General features: G+C 44.4%; 1 protein-coding gene across 1 annotated transcript in view; it reads right to left on the reverse strand.

Annotated features, from left to right (window-relative positions):
- The window catches only part of RABEP1 (rabaptin, RAB GTPase binding effector protein 1), a 52,476-nt gene extending 41,674 nt beyond the window's left edge, over positions 1-10,802 (reverse strand). Inside the window, exon 1 of the mRNA XM_084299816.1 lies at positions 10,477-10,802. Within this exon, the coding sequence (XP_084155942.1) occupies positions 10,477-10,510 (34 nt within the window). The 5' untranslated portion in view covers positions 10,511-10,802. The remainder of the gene's footprint in view (positions 1-10,476) is intronic.
- Positions 10,803-15,151: the final 4,349 nt, after the last annotated feature.

The raw sequence follows: 15,151 nt of genomic DNA on the forward strand, positions 1-15,151 counted from the left end.
CAACGCTACTTCACGTGGCAATTACCCCTGACAGAGCGGTCTTCAGAGGATCTTACCTTGCAAAGAGACAGAATGGAAACAGTTGTCAATACCTCCTTGAGTAAACCACCAGAAATCTGCTGTTCTGATCAAATATTCTCATTTCAGATGGACGGGCATTTAGGGAAAGCTTCTGACACTTGCTCCACTATGCAGGAGACCACTTACAGAAGCCAGCACTCAGAACACCGCTAGCATAAATGGTTTTTAAGATGTAAACGTTTACCATGCCCAGACAACAAACTCGGTGCTGATTTTCTTTCACAATACTGTAATTGCTGACTCATCTGCAGTGGGAGGAGAAAAAATCCCTTTGACTCCTTCTAACATGTTTGTCACACCGCTCACAGATTTATTAATGGCTGTCCTCTTTTAGGGAAAAAAAAAAAGTGAATAAAGTGTGACTCAGCTCCCAGAGCAACAAAAACAACCCCACTGCATTGTTCGCTGCGATGAAGTAAATGAACATATAAAACATACCCATTCCCATTAATTCCAAATTCCCCCAAATACCAGTCCTGCAAGACCTCACGCTGTGCTGCCATTTGCTGTAGGGCTGATTGATTGTGGTGTGGCTTTGAGAGCCTTCAGGCTATGTACCATCCCAACACCCTGCCACCCCATCTCTGTGCAGAAGGAACCAACTAACCATGACCCAACAGAGCGAGAAACTCCAAGGAAGATAACAAAATTGAAATATCTGACTGGGGAGAGAAACACACAGGCAGACCAATAGGAGAAGACAATGAGAAAAACAAAAAGCTTCTCTAGTTTACCATTACTACAGGTGTGAGGAGAGCACCACCAACAGCAAGTCAGCCTCTCTGCACAATTTCAAAACCAACATGGTCAGCAACAGCACGCAAACACATCCCACCCCTGCAGCTACCAGACAGCACCCACGTATGGTTACAGGTACCAGAAAAGCTTCTGAGATAGCAGTAACTCACACAGGACCCATAGTCATGAATTTGAACTAACACCATTAGAGGGGTTAATGTCACATCATTCCCTCTGCGGTTCCCTGTCCCTTCCTACAATATTCGGCGGCCCAAATGGGTAGCCAGAGAACGAACAGAGGACAGGACCAGGCTAGGACCCGGTTTCAAGGCAGAGTCATTTCAGAAGTGTTAGCTGTGAGAAGAGCCCCTTGCAGGCACGAACACATGGTGCCTCAGAGTAACCACTTCCAGGATATAAATCTTGATAAATGGCCTGGAAAATGCGGCTGCCAGATGTATTTATGGAGACACCGTGGTGATAAGTACAGTATGACAACTAATAAAAGATGATTAGCATCTTTATTTGATAAGGAACAGGATACAGTCCCTATCATTGGGAGTAAGGTTTCTGCAGCAATTTAATAGTTTCCCTGAGAACAACAGCCTACTACTCCCCCAAGTCTCCATAATCTATTTCTTGACAGGAAGCACTGCCATCAGTCTATATATTTTTACTTTTTGCTACCACTTGTCACTAAACACATTTCTGAGCAGTTAAAAAGGAAGAAATTCCTCCTCCAGCATGAAGTTTTCATTTACACTGCAACATTTAAATATATACATATGCCTGGAGAATAAGCAAAACAACATGAAGACTTAACTAAGCCTGCAGTTGTTATGATCATTTGAAGTAAACTGCAGCCCTGGTGTTCACCTTTTTGGGTAACCCAGGCCCCCACCTCGCCCCGGGTTAGCCCCAGCACAGTACGAGGACCCGTGGGGCTGTGCAGCGATGGGAGCAGCGAGGTGATACAGCACAAAGCTGGGGACAGAGAGGTGTCAAACCACTTACTTTCAGCCCATCGGGACCCTGCCCACGCTCATCACGTGGCTGACGTGTACCAGAACCGCCACGAACACGGCAGCGAGGCTGCAGGCTGCTTCAAACCGTGAACAGGAGTCTGCACAACACATCCGTATCGCCGCCGGGTCTCCACCCCTTCCTTTGTGCCGGCTCTAATACTCACTGAATCAATTAAACTCATTAATCCAGCAGTGAGCGGCTCTCCACCGGGTGGCTGAGCCGAAGTGGCCCAGCAGCGGCTCCCACGTGTCGAGCAGGCACAAAGGTGAGGAGGGAACACAACTCTGGGAGCCTGGCTTTCCTGCTGCCCTGCGCTCCCTTCTGGTGACCAAGCTCAGGGTAGGGTAGAGTTGGGTTTTTCCCCTTCTTCTTTCTTTACAAGACTTTATGGCTGTCATAAAAGCGATAAATGGCCTTCTCCAAATCCTGATTTCCATTCAGGCCATCTAGGGGCAGTTGCAACGTAACCTGTGCCAGAACACCAGCTCCAAAGCTCGTGTTTCCCACCCGTGTTTGTACACACACAGTTTGAACAAACCCAACTGAACAGGTGTCTCCCATGTAAGCACATTCAGACTGGTACAAAACCAAGCTGGAGGTAAAAACATATGGGAAAACAGTTCAACGCCACAGCCAGGTTAGGCTCACATTTACTTTTATTTGAAAGCAAGGACACGAGTGCAAAACTGCAGCTAAATCAGACCCTGTAACGTGCCATCACAACCCCTCCTGTGTATCATCAGGTAAACGTTAGCCTCCGTGCCTCCAGCGAATCCACCAGGGTTTTCTACACTATTTAGGGATTTAGCATCTTCATCCCTGGTTTCATCTAGAAGTCAAGCAGGAGCTGTGCAGACCAGGCAGACAGCTGTAATGCTCACAGTTAGAGGTGTCAGTCAAGCACTGAATCTGGAGTCTGGCTAATTGCTTTCCCATTAATTTAGCACACGTCTCTAGACACACACAAAGAAAAAATGTAAACAGGCATTGTGAGCTGACAATTAAGGAAGTATTACGTGAAACCAATTAATCATCCCTAAAAGAAAATGTAACAGATGACATAAAGATGTCAGTTTATGAGATGCTTTGAATGAACAGAGCCAAACTCGAGTTTCATATTCCACCAAAATAAAGCAAGTAACAGCACAGCTCAGTTACATCAGGGATCTTGGCACGGCCCACTGCTAATGTAAGATGAATGTTCCAACCCTCGTGTCTGTAGTCAATGGGAGTCTAGGACATCTTCAGCAGGCCTTGGGAAATACAATTTGCTGAAGGGGCACCAGACACTGACCTTTATAGGGATGGTTAAGATAATCAGCTGCTTGAACAGTAACTTCGAGCACTCATCTGTGCTTCTTCCCTCTATAGATTAAGCCAGTGCAAATACAGATGTAAGGAATATTTCCGTATTCTGTGTTTGTAGACAAGTTAGTGTTTGCAAGTTACTTGATTCTGTGTTTCTTTCTTTAACGTAACCAACCATGTTGCCAACCCAATCATTTCACAGAGCACTGCTGTAGCAGCACTTAACACATGGCACAAAGATCTCTTGCTGAGGAACACTGCAATGGTAACCACACGTGCAAATACAACGTTACCCTGCCAAGGCATGGGTGCGGTGGGTAAACAGTTCTGCATGGAAGCACTGAGACAAAAATTTAAGAAGGTGAAAGAGCGATCTTTCTTCTTTACAATTTTGCATATTTTTCTCTTTTGTTGCCATTTAAACAGCATTTCAAGCCTTGTTGCAACTGGCTGGAAATTAAAAACATGCATCAACAAAAGCAGTAACACAAATCATGCAGTTTATTCGGGGTACTTTCTTAAAGCCTTGGCAACAGTGCTCAATCAACAAAGCTGGGTTGGTCTCATCCTTGGTTAATCGCTTCCTCTCACCTACAAGCCATACCCTCAGGAGCATCCATAGAAACGATTCTGCTGTCTTTCAATTATTGATTCTGATATTCTTTGCCATGTATAATTTCTACAGAATACAAATGACATAACAATTTTACTGGAAAGGTTATTTTCAGAAGCCACAAAACAAGGAGAAGAACACAAAGAAATTCCCACCTAAATTTAAATTTCTTCCCTCGGTGTGAAGCACCACGGCACAACAAGCCTCTCTTCTTTATTAAATCAGGCTTGGTAGATTTTTTTTTTTTAAGCTCTTAAGATCTATTTTGCAGTTATGGTGGGGACATGAGGTAACACAGGGCTCTAGCAGCCTGCAGCACAATGTGAGGAGTCACACAGCGGGCTGCCTGCCCTGCTCCCTACCCAAACCACGTCTTCAGAACTGCTCTGGCAGGTGAGGTTTGGGGCTCCTTTGTTTCTCTACCGTTCCAAAGGAGATCAGCAGTTAACCTCCAGCAATTAATTTCTGCAATCCGTGATGCATATAACCGCTTTGGTTTACAAATAAAGAAACCAAGGTAATAAAGAATCAGATGTCAGCCAATCTCATGATAAATAGGTGAGTAGCTGAGGTCCAACGCCTGCCAAACTCTACAGCTGGTTCGGAGAAAACACTGAATCTGCATGAGATGCATAAGGCAGGGGGGCTGAAAAGCAGGTGAGTACCTGCTCTGTACCAAGAGGAAAGCAAGAGAAGACCTTCTCTTTTTAATAAAAGCTGACAAGATCTTAAAAATAAACCAAAAAAAAAAAAAAGTCCACAAGAACAGGACAGCAAACAAGCTAAGAATCAGCATAGCTGGCGAGCAGTGCTGTCTGGAAAAGAAAAGAGAAGAAATCTGTCATGAAGAAAGTGCACTCCTACAATTTTCTCCAGCAGCAGAATGGAGGCATGGAGGAAGGATACTGAGGACATCCCAACCAGAGAGCAGAGCAAGCAAAGGCTGGAGCAGCTGACACAAGAAACAGGGGGTGTCCACAGACGGGAGCCAGCAAAAGGCCTGCAGGAGGAAGAGCAGTGTTTAAGGAAGAGGAGGTGATGGTGGGTGGGAAGGAGCCCTGAGGAAACCAGAGGATGAGCTGAGCAGCAGCAGTTGTCCAGGACAGTTGAACAGCCGCTTGGCCTTGGAGGGGAAGCATCCAAAGGTCACGCAAGGCAACGTTTCAGAGGAATTAACCAGTCACTTAGTTGTGTGGAAACAGAAATTGCCAGGGGAGATGGAAACAGATGTGAAGGGTGACATGAAAGCTTTCATTTTATTCTCTGTTGTATGTGGAGGGGCTTGACCACGGAAGATGAGCACGGGATGAGGACAGGAGGGAGAACAGAGGCACCGCAAGGCAGCTGGCTGCCAACAGAAGTCATGGCTGAAAGAAGCAGACATGAGTAGGAAAAAAGGAAAACAGGAACAAAACAAAACACAGCAATCTGAAGTTTTCTCAATAACTGACTTGGGCACACTGTAAGCTAAGAAGAAAGCAATTACAGAGACAGACATCAAGTGGCCCTTCTGGTGTTAAGGATACCTAAGGAGGTTTCCTCTGTTCTGACAGGTGAAATCAGTGTTTTTTCAGTCCTTTTTTTTTTTTTTTTTTCCTAGAACCCCCCAGGCCTCCTTTATAAAAAAACCAGACTTAAAGCCTTCTCACAACAGAGTTATTTTTTAAGGGGTTTGTGGAAGGCAGCACAGAAGCAGCACCTGAGTGACAGGGGTCTGAAGGCCACGGGCTGAAATGCCACTGGGTTAGAAAGAAAATACATCAGTCAGGCCATCCATCTTCATTTTGTACTTACAAGCTACTATGCAAATGAAAGACATCATTACATTAACGGATGTGCTGCAGTTCTGCACTCTGAAGGTACGATACGCACCATTAATAATGAGACACAACAAGCCAGCGTTTTTCTCAAGCACCAGGGATATTTCAGCGAAGTACTCAAAAGCAACCCTGTATTTCCTGAAAAATACAGAAATCCTACCTCAGGGTACACTCCTCACATGTTCCTCCTATGCCAATTTATATAAAGATGTCAAATGATTTACATTTTTCCAGAGATAATTCATCATCATGCTTAACTGACTATACCATGACTAAAATTACACAACACTTACCCTATTTATAGAGTAACTTGCAGAGACTAGCACCAGTAACTCAGACTGCACTGGCGCAGGTACTGGAAACAACTCTGCAAGTACCAACTACAAACCACTCAGAAGCACTAGACCTTTGGAATGAAAGATGTTACTCTTAAACACACACAGAATGGCATTTACAGCTAGTCCTTGTCTTGTTTTTTTTTCCCACCCCAGCCTTGTTGTCAGGTACAGTTTGGAAGTCTGCTTGGTAAGTGCTGCTTATCAGTGCTATCAGTGCTTATCTTGGAAGACTTCAGTCAGAGCAAAGCCATAACCTCATGCTTTTTGTTTTAAATACAAACCTTTATTTAAACAGAATTATATATATATATATAAAATATAGAAAACTTCACATCTTAGAAGAATTTTTTAATAAAGTGCCTGGAGCGAAAGCCCAGGAAGCCTGCCATTCAACCATCACCCGTTATGAAGCCAATGGGATCTGGTCCACTCCCACGCTGGGAGACGTTGTTTGTTTTAGCTTCTTAAAAGTTTTAAAACAAAATTCCTTCCTCAGTCACTTTCAAGGGAGCGCACACAAACTAGTTCCGCAGTGGGAATCCGCTCCACCCACAAAGGGCTATGGGAAAGCAGCTGAGCATCTTGAGGCAGCAGGCCAGAAAGGACAGAAAACATTTCGGAAGGCCATCTTGTCAATGATGGTGGTGAACTGGCCAAGAAGCAATAAAACTGGGCAGAGAATTTTTATTTTCCAGCGTTTAAAATACAAGAGAGAGACAGACAGTCCACGTCATAAAGTATATCCACTCTGCCTTCAGGCAAGTCAATAGCTAATTTTAACAAACAGGGTCACAGCATTTCTCAAAATTGAGAGAGAGATTTGGGACTTGGCTTCATATGGAAAGCAGACACCCTGAATGTGCATATTTCCACTCCAGAGCAAACCGACCTGCTGAGCTGATCAAAACTTCCTCAGAAATTCTAAGAGGTGTATGTTCGAGGTGTCTGCCTCACTTCTAAAGCCAAATTCCAGACGGGTCCACTGAACAAACAGAAAAATGTACAACTGAAAAAGAGATGTGTTCGTTTGTGTTGATTTTTTTTTAATTGAACATGTTTGTTTAATAACTGTTAAATAGCATGCTAAATTAAAAGCAAACAAAATGAAAGGGAAGGAATTTGGGGGCTCTTGGAAAGTACCGGCAATTCTGCAGTTAGTACCCAAGAGACAAGAGTTTAACTTTTGACAGTTACATCAACAACACAGAGCTAAACTGCAGTGCTCAAAATCAGTCCCTTACCAACCACACCTAGCTTTTGAGATGAGTAATAGCATATTTAGATACTTCAACTTCATTTTAAAAGTGATATGTGTAAGGAAAATAACTAGAACCATATTAAGTGGCTAAGGCTTAAGTTTCGTTAGTTCATTGTCTATGTGACATTTCAAACCCCTCCACTGGCAGCGGCCAACCTCTGAGGCACATGAGAAGTACAGCAACAGCAAGATCTCTGCTCCTGTCGGGAGGATCCCACGGTACTGGTACGAGGCAGCAACACAGCCCCTGGTGCTGCCAGTGGTACTAAACCCAAGATGGCAATGTTCTCCAACCTCCTGCATGCAGCTGAGTGCTTCTCTGCGCTGACAGCTGCCATCTGACTCTGGCCACAAAAAAGAGACGGCATTTTTACTGGCCTGAGCACAGGAGTAAGAAAAAGTGACTCCGATCACCTGGCTGGCGATTTTTTTCTTATAGTGTTCAACAGACCATGCCACTAAGGGTTTCCTTTATCACAGAGTATCAGCGGTTACTATTTACCAGCCTGAGCGTACCAACAGTTTAAGTTCACTAGTGCGGTAAGGAGAGTTCAATAATTTGCAAATAATAACAACAATAAGGATATGCAAATTAAGTCTTGAAGAATTAGTGTTTTATGTAGTAGCAGCTCCCTCATTGAAGCATCTTCCAGATACAAGAAGGAGCGATATTAAACCCCAAACAATCTGATAGGGAAAAACTATGTCAAAACATTTTATTTGGTAACCTTATTTTCAGAGATGGCAAGCATTCAGATCTGAAATAAGCCCAAGGAAGCTGCCCACCTTAAAAATATGAATTATTATTTTTTTATTTTATTTATTTATTTATTTTACAAATCAGGCATTACCGTTCCAGTCATACCATCTAGATGACATGCGTTAATAAAAGAAATCCGCAAAAAGCCACCTTGACCAGGATCAGTGAGCACACACCTACTTGCAGCAGAGGTTGCCACAATCAGCTAAGAGTTAACAGCACAGTGCACCAAGCCACATGAGCAGCCAGAGGACTCTGCACTTAGCCTTTTGCGATTGTTATCGTATGGAAACTCTATTACCCCATACAAAAGAATTAGAGGGTTATTAACTTCTATACTAAGCCAAAGTACAAAAACAGGGTAGGACCCAACATCCATTCTTCTCCTCTTTCTCCTCTTCCTCTCTTTTGGTACCATTTTCATTTCAGTATGGGCTTTAGAATTGAATATATATTCTAATATAATATTCCTCTCACATTGCTTATTATTTTTTTAACTAGAGTCTTTTATACTTGCTTTCAACAACAAAAAAAAATGTAGCCAATGCGTCTTGCACAGGTAAAGAATGCGCACAGTATTTACAACCAATGTCAGTAATTATACAAAAGCTGTAACTTTTTCTTGAAGGGCCATACTAATCCAGTGCTGGTTTGTCACATGTAATCTTAAAACAGAAATTACACTGCTCCTCTGAGCAATAAATTCAGTGCGGACAGCCAAAAACAATGAATAAATCACTTCTACTTTTTCTCCATATTAAAACACAACGGGGAAGTTTCAAGGCACACTTTTTGCAAGTTACACAAAAGAAAAAAAAAAGCCCATCAGGCTTGAGAACTGCAGTAGAGTGATAAAAGTGGATGAAAAGAAAACCAAAAACTGGGCCTATCACTGCCAAAGGATGGGGGAGAGGAGCCATTTTAGAAGCTCTCAGTTCATCAGTGCGAGGACACAGCAAAAACTTTCAGAATCCATCCAACTTCCAGCCACTTCCCTCCCAACCATGGGTCTTATTTACAGTATCCTCATCTTTCCACAGATGAAAGACATGAGAAGGACAGCAACGCATACCTCTTACAAGACAGACTTCATCAAGCTACCAAATTACTAAGTTTTACTCGCACCTTTGTGTCTTTTTAAACAACAGCAAGAACAAAATTCTATCCAACTTGTAACTTCTAACACACAGCTAACATACAACTACCTTTCCTGGCAAAGAAGCAGCAAACATTTGCTCAGTTCCACTGCACACCTGCAGCCAGATTCTCTGCAAGAGCCAAGAAGAAAAATTGTCGCAAGCTGTTCTGTAGCTCTCACAAGAAAAGGCTAAAGAACAATAAACAATGGTTATTTGCCACAAAGCACACGAGTAACCCATACCAAGAGCAACCTTACAGTCACGACAGCAAGTAAATTCACCTTCCCCCTAGTGCTCTCACAGGACGACCATGCAATCATTGACCTTAATGGAGAAAAATATAAATAAAAAATAAAAAAAATCCAAGCACCTCCATCATTAACACTTTGACAAGGTAGACTGAAATCCCCGTAGATTATTAGCACTTTCTTGTGTAACGGCACCAAGAAAAAAAAAAGAAGCCCACACAATTCCCTAGATATGCATAATTAAGAATACATGATTGCCCTTTTCTAACAGTACTTTCCCAGGGAAACTCATCTGCTCTCTAAAAAGAAAAAAGAAAAAAAAAAAAGAGAGAGCTCTGGCATAGCGCCATGCCCGGGTAAGCACCTATCCTTCAAGGCTCTGCACATCTCTCCCCAGCCCTCCTCCAGTGTGACCAGCTTCAATTTCAGTTTCTTGCTCTCCTGCCCTTTCCCCACACATCCATACACTCTGGGATGCCCAGATGGACTTGTCCCTTCAATCCCATCTCCAAACCAAGCACTGATTACAGCTCTTCTGATCCATACACAGCTCTGTAACCTAATCCATGGAGAAAAAAAAAATAAATCATATTTCCTTGTCTGTAATCCCTCCCAAAACAAATAACCTCCTGCTGACAAAAACCTCCAGGACAGCTTATCGTGCTCCTACACAGGTAGCCAGGGCTCCTCCCGAGGGGCGAGCTGTCATTTCCTTTGTCTTCTCCAGCACAGGAGCCAACTGTCCCCGCCGGGATCCCGACCTCAGCCTTCTGTGGGGCTCCTGGTGGCTGCACGCCCAGCTCCAGGCCAGCCCCCGAGCACCTGCTGCGGCCACAGCACCGCGCCAGCCCTGCCCGGCGGCACCCCCCGGCCCTACAAACCTCCCCCTGCCGGGCCTCCCCCGGCCCCACCACGCTGGGGGAGCCGCCCCTACCCCACCACGGCCTCCCAGCCCCCCAGCCGGGCCCCTCCGTCCCCGCAGGGCCTCCCCCCCTCCGGCTGCGGGGCTCCCCGCGGTGGACGCCCCCGCCCCGGGCCGGGCAGCCGCCACCCAGGCCGGCGGAGCTCCGCAGGCGAGCCCGGGGCTGGGCAGGCCGCGGCGGCCCGGCCCGGAGCAGCGCAGCGAGGCCGCGTCCCCCCCTTTTACCGTCCGTCGGGGGGCTCGGGCCCGGCTGGGCCATGGCTCCGGCGGGCGGGCGGGCGGGCGGCGCCGCCGCGGCCTCCTCCGCCTCCAGCCGCGGCGTCGGAGCGGGAACCGCTACGCCAGGGGGCCCCGGCGAGAGACGGGAGCTGCCGGCCTGGGCCTCCGCCTCCTCCGCCTCATCCTGACAGCGGCCGCCGCCGGCGGGAGGAGGAGGAGGAGGAGGAGAAGGAGGAGGAGGAGGAGGTGGAGGAGGAGCGCCGCGCAGGCGCCCGCGGTGCCACCACGGCACCGGCCGCCGCCACCGGGGCCGTGAGGGCCGGGGCAGGGCCGCCTCCCCCCGGCCCCGCGCCCGGTGCTTTGTCACCTCACGGCCGGCAGGGCGGGAAGGGAAGAGCCGCGCCCGGCCCTCTGGAGGCGCCCGCCCGGCTTCTGCCGACCCCGGGTGGCTTCCAGAGAAGGGCTTCGGGGTTGCCCGGCCCGGCGAACATCCCTGGGGCCGCTCCTGTAAAAGTGTTTTAGCTTTTATCACCAACGAAATGCTCTTTTGGTGTTTAATGCGGAGAGGGATGCAGGCGTGGGCTGGGGAGATGGAGTCTGGAGTCCAGGCACGGGAGCTCTTCCCCTCCCCAAGTCAGGCCTTGGTCTGTGTTGACATTGTGTGAATCCTTCCACCTGACGGGGAAAATACACCTCAAACCCAGTCTTTTTCAATATAGAAAGACATGTACATCCTTCAGGGGCATATAAACCCACAGAAAACAACACTGCAGTGGATAGTATTATAACAAATCCTGCCAAGATCAAGATCTTTCTGGTTGTCTTACAGATTGCACATAAAAAAATCAGTCATTTTTAAGCTGGGGCTCACAGGGCTCCATTCCTACCCCTTGCTTTTAGCCACCTTTCTTTAGGCCTTGCTATCAAACTATTTGGTATGGCAAGACAGGAGTCTGCATTTCATATTACATTTTCACTTAAATACAAAAGTGAAATAGAGGGAGTCTTTAAAAATTATTCCTTTACATTTTGCCAATTTTGATTAAGTTACTTATTTTGCCCAAGTTGAATTAAATCTCAGTTTTTGCTGTTGTAAAAAGTGGTCCCGAAGTAAAGACTTACTTAATCCATGTTTCCAGTGTGAGATGTGAGGCATTTCTTTTCATTGGAAAACTTGGAATTGACAAATGGTCACAAAATTGCTGGCTTAGTGACAAAATGCTCAAAGGACTGAGTTTCTATCACTTGAGCTCCATTTCAAAAATTTCTTGGCTCCTGCGTATGCTCTTTTAGAAGTAGCTGGATATTATAAGCATTCAACACAATAAATCATTTAGAAAATACAGTCCTAACTGTGGGAACCGAGGTCTGGGAACTCTATCCTTGTGTGTGTTACAATGAGTGCCCCCAACCACCCATATTAACAGCTACTTTCATCTTGTTCTTGTCCAGGCAAAACTCCTGCTCGTGCCAATTGGTCAGGGATCAAACCCTTAAGCATCACTCCCTGCTGCAAAGAGAGTAAAATAATATCAAGCTTGATAACTGTCTACCTACAAACACTTATGAAAGGATAAATGCCATATCCCTTCTGTCACTTCCACCACCAAAATATTGACTGTTGGAATCAAAACATTACAAAATCTGCATCAAAACTCCCAAGTTTAAATATTAAATGGGTTTTATACAGAATTTTGAAGAAGGACAGACAACTCCTCAAGGAGCTCTTTTTTTTTTTTTTTTTTTTTCCACTCCTGTTCTCCAATGTACTAGTTTTATCGGTGTAGTTCTTACTTAATCTTTCTTCCTTTTTCTGGATGGCAATTGGACTTGACAGATCCAAAGGTGTATGGAGTATCTATTCACAATGTCTTGAAACCTGGGACAACTGGGTAACTTCCTTTGTGCCTCCCAAAATGTACTATTTAGTGCTAATCACTTGTAGTCCTTATAGGCTTGGTCTCAAAGGCTTTTCCAACATGACTCAGCTAAACCTGAAAAGCACAAAGTGAAGTCTAACAGCAGTTTGCAGTCATGGAAACAGGCCTCTTGCAGTGGCAGAACCAGCAGAGACCAAAAGGCCCAAATCCCAATTTCCGTGCTGTAAATGTTAGACAAGTGCTGTGTTAATGAATCAATGACACTTGAGTTAGTTCCAGAGAGCTGCAGGTGGGCAGAGACTTGTTCATTCATCAGAATAATTTTCTCCAGCGATAATTAAGCTCCTAGAATTACATGCACTTTTATCAAATATATTTGGCCTAAAAGTCTAGCACAGGCGTTTTCAGCATTAGTACCACAAGCAGCAGGCAGAAAGGTGTGTGCTCATTAGAGCAAGCTGCAGGAGGAGCTGTCACCTTGCACTCTGCCTGAAATTTAATCTTGCAGGCTTACTGCAGAAGATAAGTTGGCAGCTTTTGTTTAAACAGTAACATCCAGTGACAGGCAGCAAGTGTGTACAGTCCATGGTTGTCTGGAGACCCAGAGTAAACTGAAGGGGACTGTGGTAATTTGGTTGGGTAGGGCATAGTGAACCCATTTACATAACACATCCAGGAGAGAAGAAGCATTTTCTTTTTTTTTCCCTAATAAATAAATAAATAGCAGGAGAGCTAATTAAATCTGTTTTCCTGATAGATCTGTGTCTTGTGGTTGACTGCCTTCAGTCCTTTTGAACACTTAAGTTTGAAATTAAAACTTTTCCTACTTTTTTGAACTTGTAAAAAGATCTTTTTCTGTGGCTTTGCTTTATCCCTTTTTCTTTCATTGCAGCACTTTAATCTCAACTGAAGTATGTATTTTCATTATGCTTTGAAGAATGTAATGATTGCTGCCTTTATCTGTGTAACTAGCCCCAAATCCTAGGTCCGGTTGAGTTACCCTGGCTGTGTCCCAACTCTGTGTCAGGACAAGACCCAATTATATATGCTTTACATCCACTTGAAGCAAAGTACACAGCTTAGGAAGAAGTCACAGCCAGTCCCTCCATGTGGGTGATCAGGGGACTGGGACTGTGATCAGACCAGTGAGGAGTATGATCACAGCAGCTTTGTTTTACTGGGAAGTGAAGCTAATAAAATACAGAGCTAATTCCTTTGCTTTCAAATGGTACAAGATACTGTTGTTTTGTACCGTAACTAAGCCGATTCTACAAAAAGCACAGACTTTAAAAAGAGAAACTGAAGTTCTTGACTTGCAAGGCCAAGTCTACATCTGGTGTGAATTCAGTGGAAAGGGGCTGATGTGTGGTAAATGAGAAGCTGGCTTGTAGAACAGAATTAAAATGGGGATCAAAAAGTTCCAGCAAAGTGTGCTGTTTCCTATTTATATTGCTGTGCTGGCCTGCTGGCCACAAATTAGTCCGATTCCATTGTGCCCTGCATGGTAGGAGTATGCAGCGAATTACAGGCCCTGCTCCCCAATGTAGTTCATCTCATAAACCACCCACTGTTTAATTCAATTCATCCAAGAAAGCTGAGTAACAAGGTAGATTTGGGAAGCTGCTTGCCAAACTAGACTCCACAGCCATTCCACAGTGAAGAAAATTGCAGAAGTGAGGACTGTCTGCCTGAGCAACTAGGAGAGCTAACTTTGGAGCAACAGCTTGTATGCCAGGTGACTCAACCAGCAGGCATTACACAGTAAAGGTTTTGGTCTCCTTCACTGGACAAACCGCAAAAAGACATTGTCTTTAGATTAATGCAACAATAAAGACCTGATATGGTTTGGATGGAGAAAGTAAACATATGACCAGAAAAAAAAAGAAAAAAAAAAGTGTTCTTATTGCAGGTGAAGCCCGAGAGAACAGAAACTGCACACATTTCTGAGGAAGCACTCAGCCGTTCCCAGCAGCAAGCCTTGGGTTCATTCAACAGGCAAGTAACAGACTTGGCCTTCTAGGAAAAGAAAAGAGGGAAACCAGAAGTTATTGCTTGTACTTTAAATGTTTCTAGGTTTGCCAGAATTTGTCAACTGTTTTTTTTTTTTTTTCCTTTTTTTATTTAAACAAATAAAAAAGCTTAAATAAAAAACTGCTCTAAGTTTCCCAGTGTTTAAACATTTATTTTCCTCTTGTTGAGATTGATGGCTCATTAGCATTAGGTATTAGTCCTGCAGACATGAGTGTTTGTAGGCTTTGGTTCTCTTAAATTTTCTCTTTAATGCAAAGCTTTTGGAGAAAATTTACATTCATCTAAGTATTACCATAAAGAGGTTGGTTAAAAATCCCAAACCAGTCATGCTCTTTCCTTCAAAAGTTATTCTGCAATGCAAGGAATGTAGTCTGGAACAATTACATTATTTGCAATGGTAACTTCTGAGCAAACCCTAGAATAGTTTATGTGGTTAAAAACCTTTTCAAGAGCAATTGAAAAATTATGTTATCCCATCGATCCTTTAAAGGATTCCATGTGGTAAAGTTCTTTGAATATATGGGAAGCAAATGAAGCCAGAAAAGAAAATATGGCAGGCAAAAACTGAAGTGCTTGCACTGGCTCTAAATCTAGATATATGCACATTAATGATCTTATTTGAAAGATGTCTATATTAAGATTCAAAAGCTCTCTGGGTTCCCAAGGGGCAAGCTCATTGAATACTGTGATGCACCATGAAACTAAACAATTTTTCTTATTGCAAAATAACCAAGGAATCAGAAACTCATTACGTGTGCATAACAGACGAC

Source organism: Netta rufina (assembly GCF_964035555.1).
Source record: "Netta rufina genome assembly, chromosome: 21".
NCBI classification, from domain to species: Eukaryota; Metazoa; Chordata; class Aves; order Anseriformes; family Anatidae; genus Netta; species Netta rufina.